At 37.0% G+C, this 18,968-nt stretch overlaps 2 protein-coding genes across 5 annotated transcripts; both read right to left on the minus strand.

Moving 5' to 3' along the window:
* Positions 1-80: 80 nt before the first annotated feature.
* Positions 81-11,811, minus strand: LOC129360731 (probable carboxypeptidase X1). Of its 3 annotated transcripts, XM_055031113.1 has the most exons (15): positions 10,490-11,811; positions 9,540-9,698; positions 6,946-7,055; positions 6,737-6,876; positions 6,283-6,367; positions 6,029-6,188; positions 5,163-5,254; positions 4,351-4,474; positions 3,630-3,826; positions 3,365-3,544; positions 2,517-2,714; positions 2,344-2,440; positions 2,042-2,181; positions 1,156-1,258; positions 81-457 (listed from the first exon to the last, which is right to left on the minus strand). In XM_055031113.1, the coding sequence occupies exons 1-15, from the start codon at positions 10,803-10,805 to the stop codon at positions 150-152; spliced, it is 2,409 nt and encodes an 802-aa protein (XP_054887088.1). In that variant the 5' UTR covers positions 10,806-11,811; the 3' UTR covers positions 81-149. The 3 variants fall into 3 exon arrangements, with proteins under 3 accessions (XP_054887088.1, XP_054887087.1, XP_054887086.1); XM_055031112.1 differs by lacking the exon at positions 9,540-9,698; XM_055031111.1 differs by lacking the exon at positions 9,540-9,698 and having other exon boundaries at positions 6,737-7,055.
* A 173-nt stretch (positions 11,812-11,984) lies between these two features.
* On the minus strand, positions 11,985-18,015 carry LOC129360732 (WD40 repeat-containing protein SMU1). 2 transcript variants are annotated; one of them, XM_055031115.1, is made up of 12 exons: positions 17,921-18,015; positions 16,980-17,190; positions 16,637-16,789; positions 16,162-16,272; positions 15,952-16,080; positions 15,723-15,842; positions 15,339-15,455; positions 15,014-15,141; positions 14,754-14,880; positions 14,072-14,239; positions 13,831-13,983; positions 11,985-12,632 (listed from the first exon to the last, which is right to left on the minus strand). In XM_055031115.1, the coding sequence occupies exons 1-12, from the start codon at positions 17,944-17,946 to the stop codon at positions 12,534-12,536; spliced, it is 1,542 nt and encodes a 513-aa protein (XP_054887090.1). In that variant the 5' UTR covers positions 17,947-18,015; the 3' UTR covers positions 11,985-12,533. The 2 variants fall into 2 exon arrangements, with proteins under 2 accessions (XP_054887090.1, XP_054887089.1); XM_055031114.1 differs by having other exon boundaries at positions 15,952-16,272.
* Positions 18,016-18,968: the final 953 nt, after the last annotated feature.

Here is an 18,968-nt window from a genome sequence, read left to right on the forward strand (position 1 = left end):
CTATAAATATGGTGCTGCTCCACAGCAGGTCATTTACAAAAAAGTAGATTGTTCCACCTGCTCTCCTCTGATAAAAATATTTTTAAAAATAGAATCTAATGCTAAATCCAGTGAGTTTTGGTGTCTCTGAACCAAGCCCTGCTTTCCTCTCAGACACGTTTTGCTCGTTTGCCAGCAGCTGCAGCGCGCCGCTGGTTGATGGCCTTGGTGGTGATGCGGAGTTTCCTCATTCGTAGCTGCCGCAGCCTCAGCTGCAGGTCTTTGGGAAGTTTCCCCCCCTTTGCCAGAATGTCCTTTGCTCTCCGACTGGGTGTCTTGGTGAGGCTGAAGTCGCAGATTGTGGGGAAGTGGTCATACATGACGTAACATGTACGGGATGAAGGGAGATAGCCTTCAGCGCTGACCGTCAGGCGGTACTCGCCTGGATTCAGCAGACGCCAGTAGTCGCCATCAACCACTGCAGCAGGGAAGACCAGGCATAAAGCGCAGCATGATAAAAGCAAAGTATAACAAAACACATCTGCAAGAAAAAATATATAATTTAAGCCTCAATCACTTCTAGAAAAGCACAACATTTTACAAAGTATTTGTATCTAGTTTCTAGTGGAAATATCTTAAAACACCTGAAATAAGACAAAACTAACTGATAAGTAACATTTCAGCAGAATAGAAAATGTTACTTGGTGCTGTTCCAGTTGATAAAACTGAAACAGGAGCTTGTTTTAAGTCAATAATTCTGTAATATTGATGAAAAGGTGCTTGTTGCACTAACAGATTATTTCATAACATGGGAAAATGTCTTGTTATAAAGTAAATAATGTCAGTGGAACTACTACTTAAAATTTATCTAGTTAATGAGGGTAGAAGATGAACAAACATGCCCACATTCTGCTTTTGGTCAAGTACAGTAATTATTACTCTGAAAACAATAAAAAAGTTGCAATACACACACACACAAAAAAAAGAAATTGTGATTTTGTTGGACAAAAGATAGAACCCAGTAATCTGGGTCTGAAGTAAAGAGATCATGTCAAGATGAAAGGTCAAAGGTTCCTGTCTTTGTAAAGCTCCAGTCACATTAAATGTCATTATTGACAGCAGGAGTACCAACTGTTCTAACTCTAGAGGGCGCTGTGTATAAAAAATAAATTGCACCTGATCTGATGTGATGATCGATGTCCTCGACTTTGATGATGGCGTCTGCTATTCCCACCCCGGTGTCTTTGTCTCGTACCACACCCTTAATTCCACGATGGATCTGAACTTTCAAATAGAGAAATTTACAGTTTTCTGCAGGATAAAATCCTAAAGACTAACTCTGTTCCACAAATTATGTTTTATAATGTAAAATCAAGATACAAAGAAGCCAAGCAGATGTGGAGAGCAAACCAGGTCAGAGCATTCTAGGTCAAGTCAAAACTTGCTGCCTTCAGGCTTGAAAGAGGAAAATTTAGATTATTGTGAAGGAAAGTGGATTCTTATCATTATTCTTAAAAATAGTTCTATTAGTGCCTTTTTTAATGTTTACATCATAACTATTAAATCCAACTCATTAACTTCTTGTTATGAGTTACTATTTGACCAGATACAGATAAGACAAAACCGATAGTTATGATTTTAAAAAGTGCAGTGAGTCTGTGTCACATCAGCATGACCTGGTTTTACTGAGCAGACTCATGAGGAAATTATGACTCATCAGCTGGATGTATAACTTCAGACATGTTTTTTATTCCCTTTAAAAAGAAATACCTTCTGTTTTCCTGACACTTTAAGGCTTAGTCTATCAAAGCAGATTTCAGTACCAAAAGACTCTTAAGGTTTGACTGATTTTAGAAAATCTGGACCATAGTTTGGAAAAACGTTTTTACCTTTGGGATCTTTTTCTTCGAATAACTGCTCTTTATTATTTTTTTAATCATCTTAGCAATTGATTAGGTAAGACGTAGAGACACTACCAACAACTTACAACTAACTAAAACCAACTTGGTTCAGTAACAAGTGCAAGTTGTAAAGCAACAAAAAATGACTGATGCCTTCTGACCTGCTCCATGTAAACCAGCAGAGACTCTCTGTTGTTCTCCCACTCGATGGGAAGTTCACTGGCGTGAGGAAACTTGTCGCAGGACAACTCCACGGTCACCTCGAAACAGTTGGTGTGCAGGTAGCTGAAATCATTCATACCTGCAAAAACAGAAAACATCATCTCCAAGAGTCAGAATAAGTCATTTCAGCTTCAGCTATAAAGAGATATATTGAGAAGGATTTAGAATTATTGACAAACTTTTTGTTGCATTATATTAAATTGTATATTCAACTAAAATCCAACAAAACATGGGTTCTTACTTCCAGGTACATTGTGCCAGTCGGCCCCATTGATAATGTTGTTGTATCTGAGGAAGTCCTTGTTGTGGCATGGCCTTCGGTCTGGGTTGGACATCACCTGGTAGATCAGCCAACAAACTTTCCTCAGTCACTTCCCAGAGGAGGAAGTTCAAGCAGGGAAAAGTGAGAGAGACCTGATTGGTGCTGGCATACGCTGCAGCCAGCCAGCGGAAGAAGCTCTCATCAGGGGTGGGCGTGTGTTCGCGCGGCGCCCAGTCCCGGGTCATGTCGTATGGGTAGGTGACGACCAGCTCTCCTCCATGGAGGTTTGCACCCAGAGCAAACGGGATGTTCTGCATCCAGCTGATCACAGCTCTAGTTTCAGGTGCAACCTATTAAAGAAAAAAAAATCATTCATGCTAGCAAACTGTGCAAGCCAGCACTGCTTGCATTGCAACAACACATTCCTGAGTTCAAATACCTTTCTTTAATGGCGTACTGGGGACATTTGTTGATAAAAAAAAATAAAAAAATCAGTAAATTACAACCAGAATCACGAATGTTCTAAAACTTCGACATTTCTGAGTTTGAAAAGATGAAAATTTGCTAGAAAAAAAACTCAGAAATTGTTAGATTAATTTCAGAAATATAAACTTGAGAATTTAATTTTTTCTAGAAACTTTTCTCAGATTAATATAGACTTTCTTGTTTTTTTTTTATGTCAGAAATGTACTATTGTACTTTTGTTTTTTTATGTCTAGAATCTATAAGAATGTCAAGAAAAACTTTTGACAAATGGTATAAAAGGAGTTTGACGGGTCATTGCTGAAACATCAGATTGATAGAAATGTATTACCTCAACACCTCATCAATAAGTTCTGAAGAAAGTTCTAAAGTTTTCAATTTAAGCCAAGTGCATGGACTTAATCTTACTCAGTTAATTTTCACTTAAAATTGAAGCTGATGTACAAGTTTTGGCGAGTTTGTTCAGGCAAACTGGATGAACTTTTTGAAACAAAAACAAGATGTCTGCATTTCTTACAAAAGCCTCTTCAGAAGTGTATTGTTCAGGAATGGGAAAATAGTGGTTGATGAGTTTGGACTGGTCTGTCTCCAGCTCGATGGCGCTCCACATCACTGAGTTGAGATCAGCAAAGTTGTGGTTCATGTCGATGCCTTCATAGCTGTAACGTCCCAGAGCCCAGCCGGCCAGCTCGGAGCCCTGAGGACCAGAGGAAAAGGATTCTGTTCTGTTTGAAGCTCTTTTTAAGCTCAGAATGGAAACATTAAATCAGGTTTTCTGGCACCTTCTTAAAGGCCATTTCGTATCCGTCGGGGTTCATGGAGGGCAAAAGGTGTATGCGAGTCTCTTTGACCAGATGGACAATCCGTTGGTTTCCTCGTTTATACTCTTGGCACATGTACTGCATCAAGTTGAGCAGAAGCTCTCGACCCAGCACCTCATTTCCATGCATCCCTGCAACGTACCGAAACTCTGGTTCTCCTGCAACAAGCGTCAAAACACACATGCAAAATGAGGAACCAAGCTCTTTGCTTTTTGCTTAAGAAGCTCAAATCCACTGTGGCTTTTTTTCCCCTTTATTTTCTGTCTGAGTATTTAATTAGCCTCCCTCAGCTCAACATTGATTGCTTCTCTGACGTTTTTTTTTTTAATGGCCAAAGAAAACATTTGTACATCTCAGAGCAAACAGAGAGGAACTCCAGGTAGATCAGCTTTAGGTTTACCACTGTGCTTGACTTGACTGTGGATGAGATATAACATCAGTATATAGTAAATGTTTACATAATTAATTTAATGTGGTCAGAAAATCTGCTTTTAAGAAAACTTAAAAAAAAAACATTCTCCAGTTTTCACCAACTCAAATTTAAGACTTTTTAAGACCATTATCAAAGGTTGTTGAGAAAAAATTACTGCAATATAAATTTAACAAAATCTCCAACCAGGTTTGACTGATTTTAGAGAATCTGGACCATAGTTTGGAAAACGTTTGCAATCCATAACCTCACCCAGTTCATGTTTTCCAGGGTTGTCTGAGATCTCCATGACGTAAAGCTTCAGATCCTTGTAGCTTTTCCCGATGCTGTAAATACGGGTGATGTTGGGGCATTCGTCATGCACAGACTTCATCAACTGGAAAATAAAATAATTGTACACTTAACCACATGCTGTCTGAGAGAGACAGAAAATTTAATTACAAAAGCATGAAAAGGGCAGTAAAACAGGAAAAAATTGCTAGAATAAAAGCTTCATCGAAATCCATTGTCTGAGCCTCGCTCCAAAAATTCCTTCAGCACTTTATTGTGCGATTCTTCAACTTTATCCCTCTCTTGTTTCTACAACTCTGTTCATCCTTTTTGTTTTTGAAAACTGGCACCAGCACATTCCTCCTCCAAACATGTGGCACCTTCATGTTTCAAAAGTCTGATTTTTGCCAATTTTTAATTTTCTTCATTTCATCAAAACCAAAAAAATAAAAAGTACACATATGAAACATTAAATGAGTAAAATTACCAGAAAACACTTTCAAACAGCTGGGCCCAATTTGTTTCATGTCAATTTTTGTGGGATTAAGGGATTACATGAGTTTTGTCATAATTAAGGAGATGTGGATCCAATTTATTCCCATTTTCAGATCCAGGAAAAGGGTCTTCAAGTGAAAATGTTAAAGGCCAGACATTTGGTCTTACTTTTATAAACATTCACAAGTTTTTCTTACTAAACAATAAGAGAGAACATTAGCAGACAGCAAAGTGGAGTTGACTGAACAATGTTTTTACTGTAAATATAATTTGTGGACAGATTTTTGTGTTCCATCTACCTTTCTCATCTCCTTATAGTTGTGGTGCTTGAAGTCCAGTTTGTCTCTGGACTCTGTTGGTTCTGTCTGCCATGCATATACATTACTAGGATCTGTGGAAAAGGAAAGAAGGCAGTTAATGTTTTTCAGCCGTTTTAGATTTTGTGAAATTACCAAATTGTGTTAGAGGTTTTATATGAAGTCAACCTCCCCTTTTACTCAAACAGCCCAAAAATGAAACTCAATACAAACATTGGCCAGAACATACAAACAGTTTACCGGCTTAAATAAGGTCTAGAAAATTTCATCAATAGTCGTTTAATTCTTAAATAAAGTAAAAGTTATTGTAATGTATGGTTAGTAGATGGAAAAGGGGCAAATTTCTGCAAAAATGTTTAACAAGTTTTTAGTTTGTAAATAATATTTAGAGTTTTGAACATCTCACAGAGTTCATTTGAAATTGGAAAAAGAAAGGCTTGACTAAGTTGGTGGAAAGATGTGTGGAGATAAATACAGGATAATCCTGGAGAAAAACCTGCTGGAGGCAGCAAAATTAGAAAGTGACCTCACGGTAAATACAAGTTAAAATATAAGGGTTGAAAAGATCAATTGGTTTTAATCAATTATTAAAATAATGATCAACTTATTAATTTATCAATAAATTATTACCTGGTGTATACAGACTAAAAAATACACAATATTCTGATACATTAACATATGCAGAAAAATAATTTTTGTAAAAGTCATAAATCATTTTGAAATGCACTGATGTTTGATGCTGACATTGCTAAAGAGACAGTACTTTTGAATATAAATGAATACTTTAACTTTACAACCAAACAGACACATAAAAAATTAAATGTTTCTTCCTGTTTCTTTTCTCGTACCAGGAAGTGTGCATCCCAACACTTCTGCCCTGAGGCAGATGTCTCCCTCTGTCCCGTTCTGATACCACGTCTGAGGGTTGATCCGAATGTAACGTGCCACTGTGGGACTGTCGAACAGGGAGAGGACGGGAGTTTCTGTGTCTTGGTTTCCTTCAAATATCTGCAGCAGAAGGAGGTGTGCTGAGTGTTGGTGATACGAAAGGCACATGCAGAAGATGGAAAAACAGTTTTCATAAAATGAAATGCTCACTCACAGCCTCTTTGCTCCCGTTCATGCAGGGCTTCCAAAGCAGCGTGTCGTTGCTGAACTGAACCTTGTATGTTTGGACCATGTCCCAACTGCATGCAAGTGAAACAAATATGTAGAGAAAAGAAGAGAAAAAACTAAAGAGCATGTGTGACAGATGCAGAAACTTTGCAAAGAGGCAGAAACTGCCTCTTCCAACCTTTTCATAAATATATTTTATGAAAATATAAAACGCTTTGTTTTTTATGTTTTTAAATGTTCAACAGTAAAAACTCTCTTATTGCCACAAGTAAATGGAGTATTCAAAAATTGTATTCAAGTAAGAGTAGCACAACTTCAACATATTTTTACCCAAGTAAAAGAAAAAAGTAGCTGTCTAAGAAATTACTCAAGTAAGATAAAAAAAAAAATGTATTTGGGAAAAACGTCAGCGCAAGCATTTTGTTTGCACCAGCACTGACCTCCAGATGGAGTTGCGCCCCTGCAGGATGACCCCAGTAAACCGGGTTACCCTCTGGGCATCAACTTCCAGCCATTGGTTTTTGTCTTTGTACCGAGCGCACCAGGCCCCATCATAAATATCCCCATCGTCTATTCCAGACTGCAGCAAAACAACAGCGGTAAAATGTGAAGCAGGGTTGAATCTGTAGGTAGAAGATGTGATTTGTACCTGGATGTTGAGTCGGCCGCGGTGAGGTCCCAGGCCTCGTCGCTTGTAGGATGAAGCCCTCAGCTGGGCGTCTTTCACCCTCAGTGACTCCAGACCCAGAGGAGGACATTCTGACAGTCAACAGATCTTTATCTTTATTAAAAATTACATTTGATTTCTTAGCATCTAATTTGGCACAGGCAGTGTTTGGATATGTGTAAAGGCTTTAATAAAATTATTCTAAAAGTTGTGTAAGGTATGACTACACTGCAGGAACATATTACCAAGTATTTGTTTAGTTTCTACTGCAAAGATTTCAGTACACTTGAAATAAAACAACTGACAAGAAACTGACAAGTTTATAATTCCTTAATATTGATGAAAATATATAACTGTTGAGCTTATTTACTGAACTCCAGATTAGGGAGGGAAAAAGAAAGTAGAACAATCTCGGACTTGATTTTCATGCCATCCCAGCATCTTTTTCTGTTGCACTGAAGCCTCAGACTTAGACAGACGTTCTATTGTCTGCGGTATTCAGACATTGCCTCTTCCTGCCAGCAAGATCCCCAAGCTGCTAAAAAGTGTCAGACTTTAGAGCTGAAATCGTGGAAGTGACTCTTTTAAACCCTGTCTCCATTTTGCCCTGTACTCCTGAGGGATTTCTCCAGCTTCTTGTGACTAAAAAAGGCTGTTTAGTGTTGCTGACCTCTGGTGTCCAGCCAAACCACAAATATCTCCTGAAACCACTGAGGCTGAGCTGGAGAAACTTGGCAGAAAACACAAGAATCCTCGGCTTAAGCAGCTGATTAACTCGATAAATATAGAAAAATGCTAAATAAAAAAGCAATATTGTTTTTTTACAGTAAAATGGTTTGAATACCATAAAGGAAGAAAAAGTATTTCCCTTTTCCCCTAACATTTTCTATAGTAAAACAAGAGGCATGATTCATTTTCAACTTCCTAAACAACTGAAAAACATTTTGTCTTTCTCACATCGTAGTTTCACATAAAGATCTTTCTTTCATTTATTAACACAAAATACAAAGGGAAATCAGAACATGTGCATCTAAAAAATGATGCCAACTTTAGAAACAAAAAAACACAAAAATCTGGCACATGAAAGAGAGAAACATCATTCAGCTGATTTATCTACTTTGTGCCAAGTTTTTATTCTGATAATCAGCTTTTAAGTTGATGTTTCTGCCAGAATAACACTGGTTAAACTAAACACAGCAGGTTTAGTCTAAACAATTATATGATCAGCTTACAATATACAGTATGTCTCATATCAGCTCTGGGGTGAGAGTGAAAGTCACTATTATTGTGTAAAGGGAAAATATCATCATATTTCAGAGTCGTTTTGAGCATTAAAGCAGATAAGTAATGTTAAATTTGCTTTTCTGATAAAAAGCCCCTCTTCTGCCATGCCTGGCGCCGCCATGCATGGCAGATGATGGAGTAACTAAAGCAGAGTCGACAGTCAGACCAGCAAGGCGACTGTCTGAATTGTCTAATCCATTCAATTGAGTTAATTTTTTTTTAGATACCACCAATTCAAATGTCATCTCAAAAAATCTCACAAGGGAAACAGATCAAATTAATCTACAGAAATAATCGAATAAATCACATCACATTGTCAATTTTTTTTCACTGACATCATAAATTCTTTACTTGAACAATAATTAGTTGTTGCATCATTATTTTTTCCGCTGTGTCTGAGCCAAATGGAGGCAAAAACGTTTCACTGCAGATGCCTCCTGACGAGACATTTTTCCATATTCCAGATCTGTAATTTTAACCTTCATTAGTAAAGCACAGACTAATTCTGTGGAGAAAGACAAATTATGCACAATAACTCCATGTTTCTCATGCAAAGTATTCTGGCAACACAGTGGTTTAGAAAAATTGAAGTGTCGGCAGAAATTATATTGTCCATAGTCAAGACAGTTTGTGCTACATGGAGTCCTTTGTGAATTACAAAGAGACTGGACTCAGCATGCTTTCTGCACAGGGTGCCAGTTAGATAAATCTCCAACCTTTGCACTCAAACAACAGCTCTCCTGACTTTCTTTGTTTCCTTCCCCATTTAAAATCTCCATGCTACGAACTGAAACAGAAAAATGACTGGAATTTTCTCTGTTTATATTAATGACTTTGGTTTTGGGGGATTGTTCTTTTATGCATGACTCAGGTTTTCAGCAGTTTTCTGCAGCACTGCATACTCAGCTGCCATTTTTTCTTCCGTGCTTTTATACATTCCTCAATCTGAATGATGAATTGAATGAAGCAGAATATAAACACACAAAGATATAAGCCTGAACATAGCTGGAAATGACAGAAAATGATGATATGCTCTTAAAGAAATTAGTCATTTCAGAAAAAAAAGCTCATTTCCTGTTTTCCTGTGTGGATTTGCTGATAATTTTGAGATGAGGTCAGTTTGATTTTTAGAAGATATACACAGTTTTATGACATGAAGTATCCTTGACTTGATCTTAATTGACAACAAAGCAAAACCCATTTCAGAAAAGCAGCAAAACATAATCAGCATTAAAATTTGGTCCTTGTCTGATTGTCATACTGTATATTTCAGAGTCTTTCTAAATACATACGTGAGGCAGTTTTGGTGGCGGCTGACTGGTGATTGGTAACCTTTTTGATCTCTGGTTTTGGTGTTTTAGTGACCTTTGGCTTCTTAGGAATGACTTTTGGTTTCTTCAGGACATTTTTGAGCTTCTTTGCTACCATAAGGCTTCTTGTGGATCTCTTTGCTATAAAAAAGGCAAAACACCTTTTAACAAGACTTTATTAGATTTCAGTGCAAGACCATACACCCTCGAAAGGATACACATGAAATGAGACTAAGATAAAGATTTTTGAAGGATAAACATAAGCAGCTGCCCACCATTAAGCATGGCTGATGATCTGTGATGCTGTGGGCCAATTTCTCCTACAAAGGCTTTTTATTCAAACTAAAAGTTTATATGAAAATATGGTGTGCTCAGTCTGAAAATGGGTCATTTGCTTTTGGAAAATATTTGACCAAATCAAAAGAGAAACTGTTCAGCAGGCACTAGTTTTCTTTCATTTACATGTCAGACCCCAAAGACTGGGAGAAAAAGAGCAAATTTTCTCTGTTTACTTAAGACTCAGTCATTACAAATACCATCTGGGTTTCCTACCTCCAACACTCAGACACTGATTACAGAAATGCAAAAAAGACCTGCTTTTCATACTCCTTTGCAGATACTTACTCTTTAAGTACAAATCAAGGCTAATCAGTGACTAGTTTTTATTATGGATTTTTTTCTTGAATTTGTTCAGTTCTAAGATTGTTGCATCCAAGTTTAAGATTAAAAGCATGCTAAACTTTAGTTACTGTCATGCATTTTCTTAACAATAACATTTATTACCACGGTGGTATACAACACATACATATTTAATATAGACATTTTGCAAAAATAATAAACACATGGACATTAGCAGTCACTTTAAATTTGAAGAGTGATTCAAGTGCAATAAAAAAAGTTTCCTCAGATAAAATTGTGTGATCAGACCTCACCCAATTTCATAGGACCTTCATCTGCTTCTTGTTCCGTTTTCAGAATTTTCCTCACTGGTTTCTGACCTTCCTTCCCAGTTGGGCGCTCTGTAGTGGTTTCAGCTGTTGACTTTCTGTAACTGGTTGTGAATTCTGTGGTGGGAACCGCTGATGCATTAGAAGTCCCTGCAGAAAAAGGACTATTTGTGGCAACATATACACCTGAAACCACACTTGGGTTGACTGGTAATGTGAAATTTGTCAAGTGGCCACAAACAAAGACAAAGAATCCACAAGCTGAAAATAAAAGCAGTGAGATGGGAAGAAATGCTGCCATAGTAAGCCTTTCCAATGGAAACCCCTCACAGACTGAAGACTCATTCAACCTCCCTGACCTGGAGCTCTGCCTTTCTGTCAAGCTGCTCCCAGTGGAAACTGTTTCCTTTTACACACAAGCCAGAGAAATCCTCATGAGAGGGATATTAGTGGTAATAAAATTGCTGTCAAGGGAAATAAAGCAATGTGACAAACTTTATTTTCTCCCATTCTAAAAAACTGAAATAAAATGTAAAAATTTTTACTTTTTTTGGGAGAAAAAAAGTATTATCAGAAAGCGAAGCCCAGACTGGCTAAAAGCCAGCCACATTCTCTGCGCTTTTTAACACAACCGATGCAACTGGATTGCAGAAAGCAACACAGGCCTTTAAACTGTCACTGTTTGCTGTGGTTACCCGCATTTATCTGCTGTTTTAACATTAGCCAACATTTTGCCAGCATGCCAACTAACATAATAAAATAAGTTATGCTACCAATTCCCTTTAGTGAAAGGGATAAGTCTACATGATGTAAAAATGACGAGAAAAAATGGCTCAAACTTCAGTGGCCAGAAAACATCACAAACTTGGAATTTAAAGTAAGTTTTGTTAAAGGTATTATCAGCTCTCAATGAGAAACAATTGCTTCCTGGAGATGTGGATTCTGTTGAAGTTTGACATATTACCTACTTGCTAACATTTGGCCGTGACATTTGTAGTGCACCAGCAGGACGTTATTAAGTTTACTGGAAATTGCCTGAGCTGTAAACAATCATGGAAACAATCATCCCCTGTTCACCAAAAAAAGATACATTCATAAACACAAATCATTAATGTTTAAATTTTAGTTATGATCAAGCTGACCTTAAAAGATTACATTTGGAAGAATAGGTGTTCATGCAACACAGGCTTTTATTTTGAAGCTTCTGCTGAAAAGCCTGACACTTTTCTCTGCAGAGCAGCTGCTTTAAGAATCAGTGGACCAGTTTGTTTTGGGTTTAAATTCCAGCAGGCCCCTCCTTCATGAAAAATGGCTGAATGTAGGGTCCTTTTTTTCCCCCTACAAGGACTGGCTCAGAAAGTTGAGACATGTTTCAACAACTCAAAGCTTAAAAAATAAAAACAAAATTTGTTAAATACCTTACAACACTCTTCCAGGTCTGTTGTTTGATTATTACACCAAAATTATTCAGATTGCTCTGTTCAGCTCAGAGGGCTTTAATGGCAGACAGAAAAATGTTACATGGCATTTATACTTCCAGTAAATCTTCAAGTTTTCAAATGATTTTCCAGAAATTTCCTAAATTCATATGAAAACATTCACAATTCTCTCCACTCAGCAAGTCTTACTGTCATCTTTGGAGTTCTGTTTTGAACAAATGGAAAAATTTAAGGGATCAAAACCTTATTTTAAGATGAGGAGTTTCTGTTCAGCTGTTACAAAACATCTGTGACAAAAAACTGAAGCTATAACATTTCTCTGTCTAATAAAGAACTTTAGTCTCAGAGGCTTCATTAAAATGCCATAAGCTGCTCAATTTTAATGATACAAAAACTTAAAAAAAAAAAAAAAACTGTACACTTTTTTTCTTTAAATGAACTACTTTTTGTTATTCTGAGTGTAAAAGGCTGATGGTTCTCCTGTACATCAAAGTCCATTTGACCCTGGGAAGGATTCACCAGAGTGAAAAAAACAAGCAAAAAGGATGGACAAAAAGAGAGAATGTCCAGGTTCCTCTTCTGAGGATGCTTCAGGGTCTCCAGAGTTTCAGCAAGCCATCCTCGCTGTAAGTGGCGATCAGGTTCTGGTGGGGGTGATGGGCGATGCCAATCACATCTTTCTCGTGAACCTGAAGAAGAAAGCAGCAGAACCAGTCACCTGGAGCAGAACTTCACTGTTGTGCTAAAGGTAAAGTTGGGTTCCGACTCAGTTTTCATTTCAACTTAGCAGTGGTCAAACAGAAGCTGCAGAAACTACAGACGTCAAAGAACAGACTGTGGTTGGTTTCTTTTCAGATCAGAGTGTGCACTCTTCTTCCTAGAAAATCTTTCTCATTTTGCAGTTCTAATGTTAAAGGTTGTTTACAAAATTAAAAAGTTTAGTGGTCTTTAAGTGGGTGATCTTGATTTATTAAGCCATTGTCAATATATTACTGGAAAATAGATTTAAAACAACATTACTGTTCATCGCTATAATAACTGAGAATTTATCATCCAGCAAAATTTGTTACTGTGACAGGCCTAGACAGAGGAAAGTGTCTCCTTTTGTTTGTAAATAGAGTTTTGGAAGCAATGACTGGGTAAAATCCTTATAATTTTGGCTTTGCTTCACCCTGAAGAAACAGCTAGTTTGTTATAAATAAATTCTGCAGTAATTTCTGGATTTGATCTTTTTTTCTTTTTAAAAGCAGTTGGGTTAACTAGGTTGGCCATAATACAGGTGATATAAATGGATAGAAGAACAGGATTGGCACAAGACTTGAAAAGACATGAAGACACAAAGGAAAGGCATAACTTTATGACTAGTAGCAGGTGAGCCAAGACAACTTCATAAATATACGTATATACTTAAGAAACTTGTTTGAGAGAAAAACTTGCTTTTCAGTCAGTGTTGCAAAACAAAATAAAGTATCAATGTGGTAGATAGAAATAAAAAGTTGACACTACAGTAAATATCTGCACATTTATTTAAAAAAAAAATGTTCTAATCAAAGCATTATAGTTTCAAGAAAATATACATTTTGAAAACAAAGCATGGATGTTAGGGTTTCTGCCACATTTAACTTTTAAATATAAAAGTCAAGCAGCAAAGCAAGTGGGGAAATGTGATTAAAGGCAATCAATAAATAATAATAAGCTTAATTTAGAAAATTATTAAGATACAACTTTGAGTGTTAATAGGTTTGTGTTTGCATCCTGCAGGTTTACATTCTCATCATCAGTACCTGTGTGGAGATTTGCCTGACAGATGCTGCACCACAAACGGTGCAGGGGGTGTGCTGTGATATTTTTGGACTCTTTGATCTGTGTTTATGTGCAGCATCGTACCGTCAGTGTTCTCTCCAGTTTGCCTGTGACGGTGCTGAAGCAGTAGAGCACAAAGTCTTCACCTACGCAGTATATCCATTCGCCGCGGGGCGACAGAGTGCAGCACACAAAGTCACCGCCTTCCCTTTTACCGGAGCTGAAACTCCTCACAATCTGTGTTCATACGAGAAAAGCAAAGATGCTCATATAAAAAGAATATCTAAAAGCTTAAAAATATATATTTAAAACTTGAAAAACTTACCTGTCCCTGCATGTTCATGATGACCACCGTATTGGAGCGGTTACACACTACGAAATGCTCAGGGTTCTTGGGCAGCAGGAGGACATTGTTGACGGTGATGTCTGTGCCTGCTGACGTACCAAGAGGCTTAAAAGTGCTGCTGCACTCTGTAGTCTTCACGTTCCACACCTGAAAAGAAAACACAAGGAAAGAAGTCGGTATGCTGCAACTGGACAAGATGATTCATGTTAGGATCCCAATAAGTTAAAGAGAAAATTTGCCGTACTTTTCAGACTCAAGTTCTCTTTCATGTACTATTTATTGAAGGAAAAAAGATTGACTATAGGTATAGATTAATAAAATAATTGTGGTGACTAAATAAAAAAACTAATGGAGGCAAAGACACATGGATAAGGAGACAAAATAATAGGTAGATGGAAAACTAAAAGGAGGAGCAAAGTAACGAATAGATTGCTGGAGTGTCAAACAAATGTATAGCCGAATGGTTGAATATACATATTTGGATGAGAATCTTTTAAATAAAAAACATGATAAAAAGGTGTCTTAATGGAGCAGAAAACTGATCTGAAAATCTCCATGTAAATGAATTCTCCCCATAAATATATGAATGTGGAAAAACAATTTAAATCACTCTCTTTTCTTTTCTCTAGTTTGTAAAGTCTTTACTTTTTCAATAACTTACTTTGACTGTTCCATCTGAGGAAGCACTGATGATGTGATGGCCGTCTGGGGTAAATGTAGCTTCGTTGACAAACGAGGCATGACCACGGAACTCCTTCAGTGATTTACCAGATTTCAGTCCATGGATTCTTGTGCAAAACAAAACAAAAAAACAAAAAATGAAAAGAGTTGTGCATGTGTGTTGAGCAAAGACTATAAAGCCACTTGAGACTTACAAAAGTGTTCGGAGTGAAAGAGAGAAGTTAGTTTAGATGAGTTTACCTGATGGTCTGATCGAAGGAGGCACTGAGCAGCTGGCTGGTGTCTTTACAGAAACTCACACAAGTTACTCCTTTGCTGTGGGCGCGCTCAAATCTCCTCAGACACTGACCGCTCTGAATCTTCCACACCTGCATGCAAGTATGAAAAGTATTTAATGATGACTCGAGACAGAAACAGCAAATACTGCTCCATCATTTTATGTTTTTTTTTTACTAAATAAACGTATTTTACAACAATAGAAAATGAAATAAGAATGCTGAATGAAAACAGTAAGAGTTAAACTGTGTTTTTAAAACATCAAAATACAACAGCAACAAAACGTGACCTTAATCTTTCCATCCTGGGCTCCAGTTGCTAACATCTCAGTGTCTCGACTGAAGCACATACACAGCACAGCATCATCCATCATCATGAAGTTATCTTGAGCCTGATATTTCAGATCCTGGAAAACAGGCAAATTAAGTCTCACTGCAAAAGCACAACCTCTTATCAAGTATTTTCTGTCTAGTTTCTAAGGTAAATATCTTAGTACATTTGAAAGACAAAACTAACCTACAAGTAACTTTTCAGCAAGATATAGGAGCTTGTTTTATGCAATGAAATCCTTAATATTGATGTAAAACTGCAGATTTGTTCACTCATAGCTAGTACTTGCACTAGAAGCGAGACCAAAAACGATAAGATTTTGTGTTTTTTAAGTGTATTATACCTTCCTGATTTTTCCAGTGGTGAAGTTCCACACTTCAATGAATCCGTCCACAGACCCAGTGACCAGGTACTGACCATCAGGGGAGAATCTAGAACACTCCACATGAGATTTCTGTCCAAACTGCAGAGAGAGAAAATGACTTGTAACCCAGCTTGGCTAAATAAACAACTTTGATTAGAGTGGCCAAAATAACCCCCTCTGCAGGTCATATTTCTGACAATGTGGGTACCTTTATGTGCCTGCTCAACTGAGTGGGGAAGCGCTCCTCCTCCACGTCTTTCACAGCCGCTTTACCTCTGAACAAGTCAATGGTCATACCAGGTGGCAGGAGACCTTGATGCTGCTGCCACTTCAGAGACTGAAGAAGGAAATTTAAGAGTTGCGAAATGTCAGCAACTTGTCTACATAATGCAAGTTTAAAGGTTTTAAGGTTACTGACCTGTCCCAGCAGAGCCATGAGACGGGAGGGCGGCACCACGCTGACCTCTCCTGCCAGGGCCTGAGCGATGGCTGCACGCCGCTTCTCTTTACTGCTGCCATCTGGGTAAGCCTGTAAAGAAACACATCCAAGTAAGTTATAAAGGAAAAACGCTGCAAAATTTCACATTGTGCATTAGTTCTTCAGTCAATTTTTAAAGTGCAGATATAAAAGCTTTTAAAAACACATGTAACAAACTAGGGCTGGGCAATAAATAATTAATATAATTAATATATACCACAATCAATATCAGCAGAAAATGCTGATAAAATAGGATGTTCAATGATTTTACTGAACTGCAATCCAGAAGCAGAGACTTGACCCGACTTGGAAAACTACAATCTCCCCCAGATCGGTAAATAGGATTTAATTAGGACACTAAACTAATACTGTAACGATAAAACAATGCTCCATCTGCTGCACATGTTGGACTCACCTCTCTGGGATCGAAGTAGGAGCGAGCCAACAGGTTCTCCAGGTGGATGTATCTCTCTGGCTGCGTCTGTTTGAGCATGATCATGGGATCGGTCTGTCTGAGGAGTGAACGAGCAGCACCGAGCTCTCTCAGCTCAATAAGCTCCAGCACAACCTGGTTAGGAAAAGGATGCCCAGGTTAATTATAAGCTAATTTTATAAACACATCTAATGTAATAAATTAATTATAACTGGTCTGCAATAGGTCAAATTGAGCTAGAATAACTATTAAAAAACAACATAGTTCTGAAAATGCTGATAGGTTGTAGGATTTAATGCAACAAAATAACAAATCCAAAACTCACCTGTTCATAAAGATCAATCAAGGTTTTATCTGGTAGCTTGAGGGACTGGATGGCTTGCAGGACGGTATCCCAATGACCACTGTTGATATCCGCCACAAAACTCTCTATGCTGTCTACTGTGTTTAGAGACACTGTTGTCTCCTCCTGCAACGTGGCCAGGGTTCGGTGCAGATTATTTTCCTTCAAATACTGCATAATCAGACGCACCACGCTAAGAAGACAGAAATTATTCTGGTGATACAGCTAATATGAATTCTGAATGTAATCGTTAGCCACAATGTGTTCATGTTAACAATATAATATTTTACATGACTTAATGTGAACATTTCTTTCTTAATTAAGCCATTTTTTGACCAGCAACTTGTTTAGATATTTGGGTAGCATGCCCAAATAACGTTTTATTAACACACCTCCTTCATTGAAACGTCTCCAGGACGGAGACGTTTCAGGTCCTTACACATTTCTATTTAACAGAATTATGGGGGAACTACGGAGCGCATCAAATTATAAAACAATATGTCTACATATTTAGGCAAAACAGTACATGAGAATGTCTTAATTTGCCCAAGTTTGACAGTTACAGCTGAATAAGAGAAATGCTAACTCTTGCTAACTTTAGCTTCATTTAGCCTTTTCAAGTTGGTTGTGTGTGTGTGTAGAGGGGGGGTGTAGTAGAATTATGAAACGAGTGAGAAGTTTGAAGCCCATTCCTGCACTACAATTAACAAAACATTCTACTTAGACAAGCTGTTGAGCTGGATATACGTTTAAAGTGCTTGAATTGATAAGCATGCTAGCTTTGGGTGCTAACATCGGTCGGTGTTCTGCAGCTGAGGGTGAGTGAGGCCTCTGCTTAGATATAAATATTTTATATTCAGTTATTATTCTGCAAGTTTTCATCAAACACATAGAAGTTAACTATTGTTTCAAAAACTACTTACTCTGCAGATTCCACTTCAATAGACATGGTTATTTATTTCGATGAAGTAGCCACAACTCACTCCTACCGCATGAAAAAACACGAAGAGATACGGAAGTTATGGAACGAACTATGGCTCTTCAAAATAAAATCTGCAAGCAACGCCGTATATTTTTTAAGTGTCAAAATAATAATAATAATAATAATAATAATAATAATATATATATATATATATAATATATATATATAATATATATATATATATATATATATATATATATATATATATATATATATATATATAATTTTTTTATTAACCTTAGCTCGATCAGGTGCCAAAAGAGAAATAGAATAATTATGTTATAAAAAATATATATCGTTGTTGTATGCAGTAGGTATGCATCAAATAAGCAAACAGATTAATTACATGAACAAAAATGTGTATTTAAACGTGCTAATTGTTACATAGATAAAAATAGAATCAACGGAATTAAATTAATTAAGAAATTACATGCGAAATTAATTATCTCTTTCACAGTTTTTCATAAAACGTTCATCACTTGGTGACGTTAACCTTGGAATGCATTGCACTTTATTTTGAAACCATTTTTTTCAATCGTCATCCCTTTCAATTCTTTGCACCCCATAGGTCAGTATGCATACGTTATTTGAATGTCATGTTTATTTTGTCTTTTTCATTTGAAGAGTAGATAAGAGAGGCAGGCCTCTATGTCAGGACATGCCAGTATAAAACGAAATGCGTAAATTCATCATAGTGTCAACAATTACTGTCACTCAATAAATCTGAAATTAGTTTTGATCTTTCTAAAATGTTCAATGTGAGATTATACTATTGAAATAAAAGTTGAATTTCCAGTATTTTCAGGCTTTATGTAGATATTTAGCAGAGTGCTAATATTTAGCAATTTGGTCTCTGATTTCACACTTTCTGGTAGCCTTCTAAATAACATCAAAAACTTTATGTATCTATTGAAAATACAGTAACACATCTTCTGTGTTACTGTATTACAGCTAATTATGTAGCAACACATTAAAAGTCCTTCCAATTA

This window comes from Poeciliopsis prolifica, unplaced genomic scaffold (assembly GCF_027474105.1).
Source record: "Poeciliopsis prolifica strain line A6 unplaced genomic scaffold, Auburn_PproV2 SCAFFOLD006, whole genome shotgun sequence".
NCBI lineage: Eukaryota > Metazoa > Chordata > Actinopteri > Cyprinodontiformes > Poeciliidae > Poeciliopsis > Poeciliopsis prolifica.

What these genes read in the sequence shown, in the direction of transcription:
- LOC129360732 (XM_055031114.1), bottom strand. Translation starts at nt 17,946, where the DNA reads ATGTCTATTGAAGTGGAATCTGCAGA. An exon ending in CCTACTTCGATCCCAGAGAG is followed by an intron (nt 16,273 to 16,636) that starts GTGAGTCCAACA and finishes GTTTCTTTACAG; the next exon opens with GCTTACCCAGATGGCAGCAG. An exon ending in CCCAGGATGGAAAGATTAAG is followed by an intron (nt 15,142 to 15,338) that starts GTCACGTTTTGT and finishes ACTTGCATGCAG; the next exon opens with GTGTGGAAGATTCAGAGCGG.
- LOC129360731 (XM_055031113.1), bottom strand. Translation starts at nt 10,805, where the DNA reads ATGGCAGCATTTCTTCCCATCTCACTGCTTTTATTTTCAGCTTGTGGA. An exon ending in TGAAGGTCCTATGAAATTGG is followed by an intron (nt 9,699 to 10,489) that starts GTGAGGTCTGAT and finishes CCTTTTTTATAG; the next exon opens with CAAAGAGATCCACAAGAAGC. An exon ending in ACACTTCTGAAGAGGCTTTT is followed by an intron (nt 2,715 to 3,364) that starts GTAAGAAATGCA and finishes TTTCTTTAATAG; the next exon opens with GTTGCACCTGAAACTAGAGC.